An 18,351-nucleotide genomic window follows, 5' to 3' on the forward strand; every position below is an offset into this window, starting at 1 on the left:
TTCTCTCCATCGATGGCCCTACCCTACCGCTCCATTTACCCCAGCTCACCCTGTCCCATGCTAACGTCCCCAGCCCTGCTACCCCCCCCCCACGCCACGACCCCCATCCCAACCTCGCGTTGCCCTCGTAACCGTCCCCTGACACCCGTGCCCTCGCCTCACTCCGCTTCCACCGGCCTCATTCACGGCTCACCCCCGTCCACCTCGGCCCTTACAAGGCACCCCCCACCCGACCGTCACCCCCTCTCCGCCCCGGGGTGCTGTGCGGTCACTCACCGTTCTTCAGCTCGTGCTTGACAGTGAGGAGGGGCAGCTCCCCTTCCTCTGCGGAGCCGGAGGGTCCCTCCATTTTCTCACAGGCTCGCCACCCCCCCCCCTGCCTCCCGCCTGGGGTGTGCGTGTGGGGTCACCGTGTCTGGCAGGATTTTATTGTTCAGAGACGTATTTGCGGGTTAAAAGCCATAACATTAAACAAAACAAAAAAAAAGCAACATTAAAATTCCGCCTCCCCAAAATCCAGTCCCGGTAGCTCCCCCCTCGCTACGGCTCCCCTCCCTACCCAACAGCGGTGGGGTGGGGACCCAGCCCCGGCGGCGGGATGGGGGGGCTATACGAGGAAGAGGACTGAGAAGAGGAGACTCTACTCACTGTCCCTCCGCCCCTCATTTCTCCAGACCTCAGAGAGGAACAGGGGAAAGCTGAGAGCTCATTGGCGCGCGCGCCCTCACATCGGGCGACGGTTGGTCAGAAAGCGTTGAACATTCGGTCCCCACCCCCTAGCCGCCGAGTGGCGCGCTGCCCTATTGGTTCACAGGTTGCGCTAATCGCTTGCTCCCCCCCTTCCCTTCTGCCGTTTTCCCCGACTACCCGCCGTTTTATTTGTAAACATTCCCTCCCGCCTCCTGATGTGGGCGGGTGCTAGGTCGCCTGGAGATGAAGGGGCGACGCTGACTGACTCCTTGGGACTGCCAGTCATTCTAGGCTGAGAGAAGGAGGAGTGCCCCCTGCGGCTCGGACCTCACATAATTCTGGGGGAAAGAGGGGCGCGGTAGTGGGGGAAGGGAAGAAGAGGTTACCCCCCCCCAAGTCGTCCCTGACTCGCCTATCCCCGAAAAGCGGAGATGGGTCCTGGGGCCATCGGGTCCGCCAACCCCCTAATGGGGGAGGTAGGAGAAGGAAGGGGCGGGGTCGCCCCACCCCCTGCTGCTGAGGGGAAAGAGAGAGAAGAGGGTTCCAGGCCCTTGGAGGTGGGAATACTAATGAGAGAGACAGAGCGAGAAGGGAGCATTGAAGCGGCTGCCCAGAGCACAGCACCGTGCGCTAGCTACTCATTACCTTACCCCTCAGGGAGTGAGGACCCCTGGAGGTAACTTCTGTGCATCTGCAATTAAACGGTGGGTCCCGTCCCAGCAGGGGGGCCAGTCAGCAAGTGTGAAAAATCGGGACGGGGGTGGGGGGCAATAGGCTTCTATATAAGAAAAAGCCTCAAATATCAGGACTGTCCCTATAAAATCGGGACATCTGGTCACCCTACGTCCCAGAGACCTTAATATCTACATAAACGAGAGCCAAAAGCTGGGTGCAAGGAGGAGGTTGGAGGAGCACCTGGTAACAGTTAAAGGATAACAGTAAGTGTAATAAACAGTGGTCACAGCACACCAGCTGACTAGCCTGTCAAAATCAAGTGTTTTGTGGGCTCTCTGGCAGAGGTGAATTTTAAGGAGACCACTCAGTCCCAGTAGCATGACCTGCAGCAAAGGCAAGTTCCAATATGCAATGTACTATATCAGTCCCAGTGACACATCCTGCAACAACATTAGGTGTTAGCTCCATTCCAGAGATGCAGCAAAACCCAGTGCTCTATCTTGATCCTGATAACACAACCCACAGCAAAGCCAAGTCCCCCAGCATGCAATGCATCCTCTCTCTCACAGCACCACAGCTCATATCTATTTATTTAGGTGCATATACTGTGGCTAAGAGACTTCAAGCTCCCAGTATACAATTTGCCACATCAATATGAGCAGTATGGTGACTGGAGACAACAGATAGTGGCACATATGGGGGGCATGGATCAGCATTCATGTCCGGCTCCCCATCTGTGCCCAGCCCAGGCTGGGGAAGCTAATGATCCAACCATCGTGCCAGCGAATGCACATTGCACATATGCTTAGAAGTGGCACATATTCCACCTCACCTCATTTGGCTTTCCTGAAGAGCACAGAAGCCGGGGGTAAGCCAATCCAAACAGTATATGAATTTAAACTGCTTCTCCCAGATCTTTGGCAGGTCAGCAGAAGCAGATGCCTCTCCTTCCACTGAAAATAGCTGATATGTACATAGGATTGGGGAACGCAGCTTCTAGGATGCAGCTAGAGTAGGCACTGCTGTATGGTACCAGGCTCGGGGACAGAAGAGAAAATCATCTGTCCCAGTCTTATATTGCAAACAGGTTAAGATCCAATTTCAATACAATCAGCCTTTGCACTAAGACAGTGGTTGGCACCTCTTCTGGTTTTACTGAGAGTCTCACACAATGTGGTGCTTTTCTTAAAGATTGTACTATGAGAGTCAAGATGTCAGTTTTAATTTTTTAAAATAGTTTATTGTCCTCATGGTTATGGAGAAAAGCTTGAAAACGTGAAGCATATGTACCTTAAAGTCTTGAAAACTAAAAGGCAAATAAAGAGAATCCAAAAATTATTATTTAAAAAACCCTCAATTTTTAAGCCAGTTATGATACTTTGGGGTCTAACTCATGATTTTTTTTAACACTTGGGCTCAAAACATGAGGCATTTCTGCTGAATCAGGCATTCTCGTTGCCTGTGGTGTTAGGCTCTTAGTATCAGTGAGATGCACCTAATATTAAATACAATGGTATCTTCAGTCTGTTTAGTTGCATACAGATTAGGTGCAGCACTCAGTCTCCTGGCAAATTGTCAGTGCAGGCCTTAATTGGACAGGCTGTTAGAATATCCCCATTTAAAGGGGACGGGGAGGTAAGGGAAGAATGATGGATATAGTTTTGGAAAGAGTGTGTATATGTCTTTAAATACATGTGTGGCTTAGTGTTTCCTGTTTGCCTGTAACCTTAATGTAGAAGGAGGAAGCAGGAAGAGAGTCGGCTAGGAAGAGACTCAGGCTGCATGGTGTCAGAGCAAAGTTGTCTTTCCTTAGAATTGTAGCAAATGCAAAAGAGCATTAGTTTTTTTTCTGGGGAGCAATAAGAGACAGGGTAAAATGGAAGACCAAGATTGTGTTTACTTGAAGATAAAACAGCCTTTGCAATAGGTGAAAGGCCAAACTAACAGTAAGATTGCTTATTTACACTATGTTAGACTGTTACCAGATAATTGTTAAATGTGATGGAGAGTGTTATGTGCTGTTATACACACTGAATATTTTGTGGTGTGAGGAAAGGAGAACCTATTACAGAAATACATCAATTCATGAATAGATATTTGAGTTATGTAATTTGGTTTATTTTCATATTAAGTGGGCTGGGAGATATATTAATAGAAAACTGATTTTTGGTTACTTTTTAAGAAAAGAACTATGTGTTTAGAATCATATTAGGCCTTCACCCTCACTTAGGTCTGCACAGCTTTTACATTGTGGAAACAATATGCCACCTGTTAGGCAGATTCCTATGTTTCCCTCTGACCCAGAGATAATTCTGTTAGTGATAAGTAAGGCTACGTTTTAGTCAGTTAGATTTACAGTTATGTATTGCAACATTTGTTTACAGTCACGCTGTTTGTTGTCCTTTGTTTATGTCCTTGCTGTATCATTTGAAAGATTTGCTGTTGTGTATGAGTATTACTATGCCATCTACTGGTTAGAGTAACAGGTCTGCTCATTTTTTACTTCATTTCCCTAATCAGAGTTTGACAAGATGGTGGAGCTAACTATAATAATAATTTATTGAGTACTGATTGTGCAGCTGGAGCACTGTTTGGGCAAAACTGAGCTTGACTTTTGGTAATTCTCACTTTATGTCTATACTTTTTGACTTCCAAGTAGTAGCTTTCTTTGCTGATGTATCCCTTTTTCTGTTCCTTGTATACTCTCTTTTTACTCCTAATGTCCTTTTTGAGGTGGTTATTCAGCAAGTTAGAGCTGGAGCCTTTCCCTGTAAGTTTTTCCACCTTATTTGGGATGCAGCTTCCAGATAAACTTTTGCTCCTCTGACTTAAAGAAATTCCAAACCTCCTATAAATTTAAGTCCCTGAGCTCTTCCATCTGTTTGACTTCACTAACTAGTTTCCCAAAGTCTGCCATTTTGAAATTGAATACCTGTTTCTAACCTGTTTTTGAGTCTCTTTCCTTTTAACTTTAACTGGATTAACTCATGATCACTCAATCCAAGGCTTTCTTCTATAATCTCATCACTGTTTACTCAAACCAAGTCTACTGTAGCATCATCTCTCGTCGTTCAGTGATTATTTGGTGAAGAAACCTGTCGTCTAGTGCCTCACTGGGTCCTATCATTATTAGTAGAGATTAACTTCCAAGCTATAGATTGGAGAAGAAAGTCTCCCATAATGACAATTTGCAGTAGTTCTCTCTCTAATAATATTAAGATACTTCTATCCATGTCCAAAGCCGACCCTGGAGGTCTATATCAAATCCCTAACACTAGCATAATTGGAGGGGAAGGATAGCTCAGTGGTTTGCGCATTGGCCTATTAAACCTAGGGTTGTGAGCTCAATCCTTAAGAGGGCCACTTAGAGATCTGAGGCAAAATCAGTACTTGGTCCTGCTAGTGAAGGCAGGGAGCTGGACTTGATGACCTTTCAAGGTCCCTTCCAGTTTTAATTTATTTATATTTTATTTATAACCTCTTTTACAATCCTTCCCCAAAGTGATTTTGGCCCAAATGGATTCTGTTTTATTTGTTATCTCTTCTCGTTTCTTTACAATGCTATCCCAGTATCTTTACTTCTTTCTCTCCTGAACAGTATGTACCCATTAGTACCTGTATTCCAGTCATGACTGCTATTCTGCCATATTTCTGTTATCCCTCTAATATTGGGTTTCACAACCTGCATTTGTGGTTCTAGTTCCTCCATTTTGGTGCCAAGGCCCCTCATGTTAGTTTACAAACATCTGAGTATTTTCTTGACTTCATCCAATTTCCTTGCTGGATTGGGCATAGTCCTTTTGCTGTCCCTACTCCTATCTTCTGGTTTCCCTTATCCATTATTATATCCCTTGCTTACCTGCTTTTCCTTTCCTGTCTGTTAAAACCAGATATAAGTAAGTTACTTCTTTCCTTCTTCTGAATCTTACGTATAGTCTCTCTTGGTTTCTTCCTGCAGACTGCTGCTGGCTCATGTTCACGCTTTCTCTGCTAGAGATTGAATGTATAATACAATGCTAATTTGCATTGTTACTTTCAATGGCACTAATCACATTTGACAGTTCTGTTCAATTTAGGCAGAGAGCCCAGTTCTGATAGACCCCAATGAAATAAACTTGCTTCTGGTAGTCCATCTCTTATTCTACATTTTGCTGCTTTACAGTTTATATGAATACACACAGGCAGCCACTTATGTCATTTTTAAAGGCACAATGTCAATTTCAAAGAAGTTGGAGTTAAATCTGTTTTCTAATAGAGTGCTATTTAAATAGCATGCGCTCATTTGTTGGATTTTTTTTAATTTCTGAAAAATATTCATAAGGGTTTCTCTGCTCCTCTGGGGATATGTATAAGGGTTTTTTTCAGCAAAGGAGAGAGAGCAACTCAGGCCTCCAATCCTGAAAGTTATTCTGCTTGGATGCATCCCAGCACACCAACATGGAGCCCCAGTAACGTCAGTGGGGTTCCATGTGGATGCAAGAGTCTGTCCACACAGAACAACCTAATGGATGAGTGCCTTATTGGCTATACACTGGAAAGAGTGAAACAGTATACAAAGTCCTGTGAAATACACAGTTTATAAACAGAAAAACAAGACTGTCTTTCACTAAATCTTAAAGTACATAATTTTCTGACAAAGATGACATTTTCAAGTTGGTGTGCCTTAATATTAGAGGGCTTTGCATGAACAGCTTGGAAAATACCAAGGAAGTTTCTGATGCAGAGACAGTGAGTTTTGTATCAGCAAATCTGTTATATACGTACATTCAGTATAGAGAGCTATATTTTTTAATCTGCTTAGAAAATATTTTACATTAAAAGTGAAGCCATCTGTAATTCTGAGTCTGTAACTTTAGTGGGACCCTTTTCACTACTAGTGAATACTGCTTGCTCTGTAGTGCTGCTGCAGCAGTCCCAGCTGCAGGAGGCATTGTGGTGGCATAACTGCAACCAGGTTCTATTTTGCCCTGCAATGACCTATTTGGCCCTTGTAAAAGGAGCACAAGAAAGGCAATGTGATGGCTGGTCTAGCCTGCACGTGGGCTAAACTGGTCCCTGGCAGCCCCAAAGGAAAAAGGTGTAAGCCACCTCCCCTCTGTCCTTACACTGGCAAAATTATAGGCAGAACTAGTAGCACCCCTTACAGTGACGGGTGCAAAATACTTTCAATTACAAGATCTTGTTTTCAGATGTTTATAGCTTTCAAAAAATTTCAGTCTGAACAGTTAAAGTTTGCAAAGTGGTTCAGCCATTTCAGAGAATGAGGCAAGAGTCCTGTAGAAAAATAAAGTTATTTGATTGTATAATTAAAGACCATATCATAATTAAGGCTAAGTTTTAGACATGGGTATTTTTAGTAAAAGTCATGGACAGGTCACAGGCAGTAAACAAAAATTCACGGCCCAGGACCTGTCCATGACTTTTACTATATACCCCTAACTGAAACTTGGGCCTGGGGTGATCTAGGGGGATAGTCCCAGCCGCCGGGGGTGCTAGGAATGGTGACCTGGGACCCCTGCTGGTGCTGGGGGGGGGGGGGGGGGGGGGGGGGGGGCCCCGCCCGGGGCCCCGGGGGGGTGGGGGGGGGGGGGGAGCGGTCTGGGACCCCTGCCAATGGGAGCTGTGGGGCGGCGCTTGCGGTCACAGGCAGCGCACGGAGCCCTCTGTCCCTGCAGCTTTTAGGCGGAAGGGCCATGCTGGTGCGAGCCGGGGACACCCCCAGGTAAGCACCACCCCGCACCCCTACGCTGTGCCCTAGCCCTGAACCCCCCCCCACCCACACACACACACACACAGACTGCCGCTGGCCCAGGGGCTGCCCGGCTCAGACAGCACCTGAGCCAGACGCACCGGCCACTGCAGAAGTCACGGAAAGTCACAGAATCCATGACTCCTGTGACTTCCATGGTAGATGCAACCTTAATCATAATACATATGCATAAGGGGACTGGATTAAGGCTATTTAGGCAACCTTATTTCTGACATTTCCTAATTTTTGAATGCTTGACTTTGCAACCTTAATATTCCTCTATAGGATGGGGGGTTATTTTTTTGTTTTGTATATAGTTACGTATTTGTATTGCAGTAACTGTAGAGGCCCCAACTAAGGTCAGCACCCTATTGTGATTGATGCTGTACATGCATATAGCAAGAGACAGTCCCTGCCCCAGAGAGTTGAGATTAAAAAGTAACAGATTCAGGGGTAGTCTATAACAGTTCTCACAGAAACATTTTTATATAAGGTGAGTATTCAGTGTGATCAATTAGTGGAAGCAGTGATCACACCCTGGAAAAAGTGGCCTAACAGCTCAGTTATTTTAGAAATAAAGACTTCTCTACACTAACAAAGCAGGAGGTTTAGGACTAGAACAGGGGTCTCAAAGTCCCGGCCCGCGGGCCATCTGCGGCCCAAAACCTCCCCACTGCGGCTCATGGAGGAGAGACGCATGCAGCCTGCAGCAGACATTGCTGGCAGCGTGGTGCCGCCCCCCGCAGCTCCCGTTGGTTGGGGGAGAGGGACAGAGATACCATCACTAGTCGCCGGGCAGGGTCAGCCATGAAGGCAGCATCATTAGTTGCTGGGCAGAGTCAGCCATGGAGGCAGCGTTACTTTTTTCCACAATGAATATAAACAAGTCAAAATACCAAACACATCTATCTGATGCACACCTTGCTGCAATCCTGAAGGTTTCAACTGCTCAGTCACTGAGGCCAAACATCAACAAACTGACAGAACTGAAGCATTGCCAGGTATCTGGCAAAAACTAAAAACTCTCTGGCAGGCGAAGAATTGTATAAAGTTGTATGACAGTTTTATTATTTCTAAGAAATTCGAAATAAAAAATACAATATAAACGTTTTCTTTTCTGAACACCATCTTCAGTAACATTATTGGCCTGCTGGGAGGATTTGAGGACTGGCACTGGCCCTAAGATAAATTGAGTTTGAGACCCCTGCGCTAGAATCTCACCTCCAAGCCAAAGGTAGATATAATCAAGGCTGCTCTGCTATCTCTAAATGCATGAAATCAACTCTACCTTTGAGAATCAGGAAGGATGGATGGTGAAGAGGGGAAGGGGGTCCACATCTGTAGGGTGAACAGAATAACCCTTAAGAGGTCTCTTTTGTGGATTGGAAAGGAAAAGCCAGCCTTTGCTATGGAAGCTATGCTCTTGCATTAATTTAGTCAGTGGAATAATCCAACTGGCTGAAAAATTTCCTATGTGATATGTGGCATGATCACATATGCAAACAAATGAATAGAACAATGTTGCAAAAGAAGAAACATGTTTGGTATAAAACAACCTTTTTCTATGCAACAATATGGGGTGGCAATAGGATTTCTTAAAACAATTTTCAACCTGCTCTAATATTCACATGTATAGCTATATTATCCTGAACATTGGTATGGCAGTGCAAGGTTTGGTGTTGACTGTGTGCTGCAAATCTGGGGAAAGTGGGTCATGAAGCTATAAAATTCTCCCTCTCCCACCCGATAATTACCTGGCGTTAGAATTTTTATTTTACTTTGGTTTTTTGCACAGCAGTAGGAAAAAATACTGTGGGCAGTATCCACATGAAACTTATCACTGGACTTCTGTTGAGAGCTAGAGTCCAGGCCAAGAACTAGTTCCAGAACCCAGATATTAAAGAGTTGTTAAACTATGTTTGGTTCTATGGGGAGGTATGCTAGGCTGCCATGAGCACTACGTGGAATATTAACATTGTGTACAGAGTCCTGCCAGACCTGGTACACAGGAGAGAGAAAGCTACAGCTGCACACCTCAGACAGCTCACAGCTGCACAACTCCTGAGGTTCCTGATGGGGGCAAGGGTGGAAAAGGGCTCCCCTTGCTCCTAGTGCAGAAGTTTACTTGGAGTGGGGTGGGAAGTGGGGCAGAAACACACCACACAGGCCTCCACACTAATGAAAATTTAAAGTTGCACAAATTCAATATTGCCTTGTTCATTGTGTTCTTCCAGAACATGCATTTAATTCCCAAAGCTCAAAAGTTGGAAGACCAGAAAATATTGCTAAGAGCCCCTTACTCTGGATGCAAACATTACTGCTGTAAGAAAAAATAATTTCCTGGTTTCCCACACTATGATTTTAAGAGTTAAGGTGACATTTCCAACACAACAGACTCAAAAACCTGCAACTTTTGCTCCATATAAATGACTGTGTGTGTATATTTGTGTGAATGCTATACAATAGTTTCCTAATACTATTCATTTTCCCATTCTTATCTAGTCTTTGTACGTGTATATTTCTTGAATCTGTAGCCAAACTGCATTATGATTGTCACAAAAGCAGACTGGGTATGTAAATTTGCTGTTTAAAGCATATTTTTTTGCTGATCTGACCTATCACTCAACAGTTCTCTTCTTGCTAAAACCACTTAGTGTAATACTGTGAAAGCAGAGGTTACTACTAAGAAATTAATCCAAACCTGAATAATTCTAACGGAAATGGTAGAACTCTGTCAGGAAATGGGTCATTTCTTGAAAGAATTAGTTTAAGTAATACAGATTTGTTATTGACTATGGGTTAAATCTTCACACCCCAACCTTACCTTAGTCCTACTGCTGTTGTCCTTTGTACACATTGCTCCTCCCTTCAGACAAAATCTTAAAATACAACTTTTTAAAATCTGTATAGTTATTAATCCCAAGTGATAAAAGTACAAATATTTTACTAGTGTTATATTACCAGCCTCCCAGGCTAAGTAGTCACTATAAGTGAACAATATTAAAGTAGAGCAGAGAGGCAACTAATTCTAATAAAGAAGCAATAATGGGTGATTTCAACTATCCACATATAAGTTACTCAAATGTTATGACCAGTCAAGGTTTATAGAAGGAATTTCTCAAAAACTTAAACAATTGCTTCTTGGAACAAGTAGTTCTAGAGCACCTGAGGAGAAACAATTCTCAACTTAGACCTAAGAAACAGATAGCAATTGGTTCATAATGTAACTGCTGTTGAGCCACTGAGTAACAGTGAACATATAATTAAATTCAACACCCTCTTCAGAGGAATCATACCTATAATTGCCACAATTTTGACATTAAACTCCAAAAAGGGGATTTCCAAAAAAGAGGAAGCTAGTCAATGTGATCCTAAAGTAAAAAATGAGGAAATTAAAATCCTTTGACTCAACAGGGAGGCCACTTGAGCGCATCTTAAGAGTCACAGGTGGCACGTATATCCCTAAACAAAAAAGGGAGCAAAAAGATCAGAAAGAAAATTAATTAAATGGTAGAGTTCAGGGTTATTCTAGACAAACCAAGATCCTTCAGAAAATGGAAATCCAATGATAGTGAAGCCAACAGAAGTAGCAATAAAATGTAAGATGAAAATAGAACTAAGGGAGGTTTTGAAGAATAAATAATCAAAGGGGGGGACACACACAAAGATCTTAATTATGTCAAAAGCGAGATACCTGTGGGGAAATTGTTGCATCTGCTAAACTCCCAAAGAGCTAAAAGAACAATTAAGGAAGAGAACAACATTGCAGAGAGGATAAACAAACTTCTGGTCTGATCTAGTATGGCAGTTTTTATGTTCCTAAAATTAGTTTAGGATTTAAATATTTCTTTAAATGTAATATAAATATGAATAAGATTCGGATTCTCTTGGCCAGTAGAGTGTAGGATTGCTGTGGAGGGGAAGCATTCAATCTCTGAATGGACAGGAATAGGGCAAACACATTTGTTAATCACCTATATAGCCTCTTAATCCAGCTGAGTAGCAGAACTAACAATCTTCAGTGTTTCATCTAGTCATTAAATGGATGGCTGCATTGTGGGTCAGAGGAAGGAATGGTGATAGAAGATGGGATGGGGGAAAGTAATCCTTTAGGATGCAAAAGAGCCACCAGCATGGAGTGAGGGAGAAAATTCTGCCATTGGGGTTGGGACTATACAGAAGCTTCAGAAGTTAATTCTGTAATTAACTTTTTGTGGAAAGAGAAAGATACTTGTTCCTTATGGGTCAGGTTACTAGCTACATCACTTACATGCCAAAATTCAGATTTCAATTGGTTAGCCTCTCTTATAAAAAACTGGCTATATAACTAAAGACACCTGGTTGAGAACCTGTTCCAACTCTCTTTGAAGTCAATGAAAAGACTTTGATTGCCTATAATGGCTGTTAGGATATGATATTCAGGCCTGTCTGCAAAGGCCTATACTTTAAGAATTTAGGTGTATTCTTATCACTTAGCTAGTTATAGAGGTATAAAAGAAAGAATCAAAATCACCATCTGCTGGTGTAAGGACCTTCTCTTACTGTGACAGTCTGAGGCCCTGTTCTTAGGCTAAGGCCTCTGGCTAAGCAGCAGAGGCAGCCATAAACTGGGAAGTGTATGGTCAAATCCTTACATTCCAAACTAGTCACATTGAAATAAGGTGCTATTTGGCTGTTAGGAATACAATCCTGTCCTGATGATGCCTATCACCTCCAGAGAAAGGGAAGAGCCTAGAAGATTTAAAGAAAACTTAGTTTGATAGCATCCTGTCTGGCAAGAACTCACTTATCAATAGCAGGGGTGTGAAATCCTCATTTCTTTGTTGTTCTTTCATTGTAGTCTCCACTTCCCTATTGTTTGTCTGTATAATCTCTGTCTGGTTTTGTGATTGTTTCTGTCTGCTGTATAATTAATTTTGTTGGTGTAAACCAATTAAAGTGGTGAGATATAATTGGTTAGATAATCATGTTACACTATGTTAGGATTAGTTAGTTAAATTTCAGTAAAATGATTGGTTAAGGTATAGCTAAGCAGAACTCGTTTTATTATATAGTCTGCAATCAGGAAGTAAGGGAGGGAATGGGCACAGGGAATGGGGGGGAGTTGGAATCATGTTTTGCTATGGGGGGGAATGGGAACAGGGACACAGGCAAGGCTCTATGGTGTCAGAGCTGGGAAGGGGGACACTAAGGAAGGAAATTGGAATCATTACTTGCTGGAAGTTCACCCTAATAAACATCAAATTGTTTGCACCTTCGGACTTCGGGTATTGTTGCTCTCTGTTCATGCAAGAAGGACCAGGGAAGTAAGCAGGTGAAGGAATAAGCCCTCTAACAATGGCTTTGTATCATGCCCTAAATAACAGCCCCACAGCTAAGCAATGTGAAGCTTTTAAAACATCCAATATGGTTTGCCTTTTTTAAAAAAAAGTTTAGGCTTAATGCAAGAGCCAGCTCGATCTACAGGTCACATGAATTTGAGTTATGGAACTTGTAAATGCTAATGGCCTGATTTTCAGAGGTCAGTGAATGGTGGGGGGTACATCAGCATTTCTGCAAATCAAGCCACAAATTTTTAGATGTAGCAGAGGTGGTCTTTAAAGACTGAAGAAATTTATTGTCTTGGTTACAGGGCTAGCTACATTTGATCCCTCTTTGGTTCTGAGTGCACCCTCTCATGTGTCAGGCCTTACTCCTTTATTTTTCCTGTGGTGGAATATAGTGACCAGATAGCCTTCTTAAACCAAAATATGGTTTAATCTTAACAGTAGGACTAAAGCTTGCAGAGAAACATCTAGGTATGTCTATCTTACCCATAGGCTTAGTACCCCTTAATGATAGTCCCGGCAGCTCTAACTTCTTCACACACACACACCCAGGTGCCTGTGTCTATCTGAACAGTTCCCCAAGAGCAATCTTAACAGCTTCCCTCTTAGAGAGGGAGAGAAACATTTTTTCCAGCCAGAGTGCCTTTGTCTTCTCTTACATGTCCATCACAGTTATAATCAGGAATAGAGAGATACTTTAACATGATCACATAAAACATGTAATTGCATATTGGAGGTTGTGCTCAGTTCAATAAAAGCATATGCTTGTGGTTTCAGTCACAGAACAGGTATACAGGACAGTTAACCGGTTTCTTCACACTATTATTTGTATTATATTAGCACATAGGAGCCCCTGTCATGGACCAGGACCCCATTGTGCTAGACAGTGTACAGCAGGGGTGGGCAAACTTTTTGGCCTGAGGGCCGCATCTGGTTTTGTAAATTGTATGGAGGGCCGGTTAGGGGAGGGCGTCATGGCCTGGCCCCCACCTCCTATCTGCCCCCCCCCCCCCCCCCCCCCCCCCCCCTCCCCCTCCTGTTCCCCCCCCGACCCCTATCCACACCCCCTGACCACCACCCCGAACTCCACTGCCCGCTATCCAACCCTCCCTGCCCCCTTACCGCGCTGCCTGGAGCACCGGTGGCTGGCGACACTACAGCCTCGCTGCCCGGCTGGAACCAGTCCACACCGCCGCCGCCACCACGCAGCACAGAGACTGGGTCAGGCCGGACTCTGCAGCTGCGCTGCCCCAGGAGCTCACAGCCCTGCCGCCCAGAGCATTGCACCGGCAGCGCAGCGAGCGAGCTGAGGCTGGGGGGGGGGGAGGGGCCGAGGTTAGCCTCCCAGGCAAGGAGCTCGGGGGCCGGGCAGGACGGTCCCGTGGGCAGTAGTTTGCCCACCTCTGGTGTAGAGAGACAGAACAGAAAGATGGTCTCTGCCCTCAAAGAGCTTCCTATTAATGTGCCTTGATGAAAACCTGCAGGGCCCAACTCTAAGAGCAAGAGGATAGGACAGTCTTCATGTCCATGCTTGACTTTCTTACTGAGACTGCCAGTGGGAATGCCAGTTGTGGTGGTGTTTCTGTTGGGAATGCGTGTCAATTAGAAACAGGACATGAAGCACTGAAGTACACCGATTTCTCTCATCTTTTAAGGAAAGCATTTCAGACATGTGTCATTCCTACACAGTGTATATAAACTGCAGGTGCATTTTCTTGTTAATATTTTCAACTAGTCACTGTTTTTTTTTTTAAATATACACACAGACTACTCCCTAGACAACCCTATTCATATTTTTTCAGCACACTGATTTGTGTCCTCTTGTATACTAGATAAGATTAGAAAAACATATAAATCATACTGTAGGTCAAATTTTTAATCAGTTCCATATGGTATATATTATATCTTGAAATATAAGAAGCTGTTCATTTGGGGCAAAATTGTGATCTGTTATACTAATATAATTCTGGAGTAACTCTGTTATAACTGAGAACAGCTCACTTTAACACAGTCTGCCACTGAATATGAAGTATTTTTCCCAGAGTCCAAAATGAAATACTGGGTATAGTACAGTTTACTTCTTCAGAGTGAATGGAACATTTTGTACAATATTTTCTAGAGTGAAGTTGGCTACACTCAAAATACTTATAGTTAATTTGATCTTCCTCATACCTGAAAAAGCTAGTACTATATTTGGGTGGAAGGGGGACAGAGAAAGAGATGCTAATCTCTTTATATACATCCTGCCAATCTAACAATTTTTATGTTTAGTGAGCAAACTTCAGGAAACTCGTCATGCCATCCATTCTAGTCCTTAGAGAGGAAAAGGTACACGTTTGCTTAAATATTTCTAAAACTTTGAAGAGAAACACAAACTTTCTGACATCTGCCTGAGTGAACCTTGATGTATTATTAACAGAGAACTAATGCCTTGCTCTTCACAAGTTCCCAGCTGCTTTTGTGGGTTCATCTGGGGTTTGATGGTAGTGCATATAACTGTAGTTTGAGGGATTTTCTAGGTTCAAAACTCGCCTTATAAAGCAAAGTTCTGTGTTACTGTTCTACATTTATCATGCAAAACCAAATAAACACCAAACGTGTTTATTTTTTTATATTGAAACCCAGGCATTAGTATTTGACCACCCCACACATAATACGGAACTGAGTTTGAAAGCCATTAGCCACTATGAAATTTTAAAATGGTTTATAATAAAAAAAGTTGTATCTTTCTTTCTACAAGCCCTCCCCCTCCTATTTCCCAGTCAGACCACCTGAGAATCACACCAAGCCAGGGTGGATAAAAATCAATGGTTTATTTTTTAAATAAAAATAATCCGATTTTTTTAATTTAAATCGGATTTTTTTGATAAAATGCTCTTTGAGGAAAAAACCTATCTAAAGATAGTTTTAATTAAGATACATTATAACTCAAAGATATCTAATCATGGAATAGGGATTATAAATTCTAATTTTATAGTATGAGACAATATATTCATGTAATGTTTAAGAAAAGTTTTGTAAATGAGTTCCAATAGTTCATGGATTAGGGACCCAATTTTATGGGGTTCCAGGGGCTTCTGTATCGATTATTTAGGTTAATCTTTCTATCTATCCAATGGGACTCAGTGCTCAATCTAGAAGATACCATCAGAGATGCTTAGTTTTTGAACTGTGGATTTGTGTCTCCAGAGATAACATGCTTGTTAAAAGCAAAAATGTTTTTAAATAAATAATATAGAGGGGTGAGAAATAACAGACCTCAACCCTATTGTTCCTCTGCAAATTTGTGTACACAGAGTCAATCCCTTACCACTCTCTAAAAGTGCAAATTTCAGAAAGTTCAATGAATAGAAGATTGTTGGAAGTGGATTAGATCTGGACAAGGAGAAGAAGTCTGGAGATAAATGTGAGAAGGGAGGGACAGGCAGTAGAAACAAAAGGGAAACTGTTTGAGCAGCATATTCCAGAAGTCCCGAGGTCTTTCTGAGTGTAGCCTTCATTGATTTAAGATCTACCATGCGATTCTCTCACTAGAAGAAAAAACCTATAATGGCAGCAGGCCGTAAAAGAGACCCAGTTTGGGAATATTTTAATGAAGTTCCTCTACCTGTGGATAAGACAGGCATGCGTGCAAAATGCAAAGAGTTCAACAAAGAAATGCAAGGCCTGGTTGCCCGAATGAAACAACATCATGAGAAGTGTTCCTTCTCAGGAGGAAGCGGCGTTGAAGATGATGAAAGGAACGTGTCCGAACATGCAGGATCTTAAGGTTGGTAAACTTTTTTATTTCATACTTTTCTTAAGGACTGCCTGTCTTCCTTCTGGACTATTCTCAAATTCTCATGTTTGAGCAAAAAATATAGTTGTTACTCTATGGTACTATCATTTTAGATGCAGTTGTGATAAAAAAAAATGGCTGAAATAGGCAGATCTTCCTTTCAAAATTTCACCTTTAAAGTAGTACTGAGTGTCAGTGAATGCAATGAGTAATACTAAATGAGCAGTATGGTAATAATAATTAAATAACTGCATTGACTTATTTTGTTTAGGAGAATCCATCCTCAACATACAGGATTCTGAAGACTATCCACCTTCAAGATCACGATCATTTTCTATAGTTTCAGAGTTATCTGTCAATGATAGTGTTTCGATCACATCATGTATGTCACTTAGCCACAGTATATCACCTGTAGCAAAAAGAAAAAAAAATCTCCATCATCCAGAAACAACCATAGATAAGTTTGTGATAAGAACCAGCAAATTACAAAAAGAGGTAATTGATGAAAAAAGTGCCCAGTTTCTTTATGCAACAAACTCTCCTTTCTGTATGATTGAAAACCCACACTTCATTAACATGGTTCAGTCATTAAGACCAGGATACAGTCTATCCAACAGAGCAGATGTCGCAGGCAAATTGCTGGATAAAGTGTCTGAAAGAGAAATTGAGCAGTGTGCAAAAGGTCTAGAGGGTAAAATTGATAACCTGGGTCTTGATGGGTGGAGCAGTGTCCACAATGTTCCTGTTGTATGTGCTTGTGTGACAACAGAAGAAGTGAATGTCTTCCTTACAGAAACAATTGATACATCAGGAAATGCACACACAGCAGAATACTTACAAGTAGCAGTAAAAGCTATAACAAACTGTGAAAAAAGATTTAAATGTCTAGTACGCAGCTTGGTCACAGACAATGCTGCAAATGTATCCAAGATGAGAAGAAATTATTTAGAAGAGAGTCCCAAGCTAATAATATACGGTTGCAGTACTCATTTGATGCACCTCCTAGCCAAAGACTTCAGTGTTCCAGAAATAAAGTCTAATGTTGTTGAAATTGCAAAATACTTCCGTAACAACCACTTTGCAGCAGCTGCTCTGAAAAAAGTGGGAGGAACCAAGCCAATTCTCCCACAAGACATGCAATGGAACTCAGTAGTGGACTGTTTTGAGCACTAAATCAAGAACCGGCCTAATCTGATGACAGTTTGTGAACAAAATTGTGAAAATATAGATGATACTGTCACAGCCAAAGTTCTCAACATTGGGCTTAAGAGAAATGTTGAACACATGCTGAGTACCCTGAAGCCTATTTCTGTAGCCTGGAACAAAATGCAGGGAAATAGCTGTTTTATTGCTGACGCTGTTGAAATTTGGAAGGAACTGAGTGAGATCTTAAAAAGAGAAATATGCAATGGCAGAGTTAAATTACAAGCATTAAAAAACTAATGGGACAAGCACTATCTCCAGCTCATTTTCTTGCAAATATTCTCAATACTCAGTACTAGCATCAAACCTTAACTGCTGAAGAAGAGGAGTCGGCTATGATATGGACATCCAGCAATCATCCCTCCATAATGCCAACTATAATAAATGTCGGAGCTAAGGGTAAACCATTCAAGAAATATACGTTTGCTGATGATGTTTTAAAGAAAGTCACACCAGTGAACTGGTGGAAGCCACTTAAGCACTTGGATTCAGAGACTGTTGAAGTAATAATCTCACTTTTAACAGCAGTAGCTTCTTCTGCCGGCATAGAAAGAATATTTTCTTCCTTTGGGCAAATTCGTTCCAAACTGAGAAATCGTTTGGGACCTGAAAAAGCAGGAAAGCGTGTTTTTCTTTTCCAGATTATGAACAAATAGGAAAATGAAGGTGAAGACGACTGAGTTAGCTTCAGAAGCCAATATCTTAAGTTTCTCATGTTGACCTGGCTGACATAGTCGATTTAATTTTTTTTAACTATTTAATTTAACTATTTTAGTTAAAAACAATTTTAAGAAAAACATACCTGATTTTAAAAAACTTGAATGTTTAAATTCAAAAATTCATATGCTTCTTTTGTTAAAATATTACGTTTGCTGTTGAAGAAAAAAATCCAGAATACAAAACGTTGTTTTAGTTAAATAAAACAATTT

The 18,351-nt window shown here is 42.2% G+C and overlaps 2 protein-coding genes across 4 annotated transcripts in view; one reads left to right on the forward strand and one right to left on the reverse strand.

Annotated features, from left to right (window-relative positions):
* Window positions 1–377, reverse strand: part of RPS6KA5 (ribosomal protein S6 kinase A5) — a 161,618-nt gene extending 161,241 nt beyond the window's left edge. The window contains exon 1 of the mRNA XM_024209696.3: window positions 277–377. Within this exon, the coding sequence (XP_024065464.1) occupies window positions 277–349 (73 nt within the window). The 5' untranslated portion in view covers window positions 350–377. The remainder of the gene's footprint in view (window positions 1–276) is intronic.
* Window positions 378–1,257: 880 nt separating this feature from the next.
* The window catches only part of DGLUCY (D-glutamate cyclase), a 90,034-nt gene continuing 72,940 nt past the window's right edge, over window positions 1,258–18,351 (forward strand). For 2 of the 3 annotated variants that reach the window (XR_003369774.1, XM_026651494.1), the window contains exon 1: window positions 3,144–3,311. The gene's annotated coding sequence lies outside the window, so the exon portion shown is untranslated. Of the gene's footprint in view, window positions 1,367–3,143; window positions 3,312–18,351 lie in introns of those variants that run through there. The other variant, XM_026651495.1, reaches the window with a different exon arrangement.

The sequence above is a fragment of the Terrapene carolina genome, unplaced genomic scaffold, assembly GCF_002925995.2.
Source record: "Terrapene carolina triunguis isolate 2854851 unplaced genomic scaffold, T_m_triunguis-2.0 Scaffold96, whole genome shotgun sequence".
Taxonomy (NCBI): Eukaryota; Metazoa; Chordata; order Testudines; family Emydidae; genus Terrapene; species Terrapene triunguis.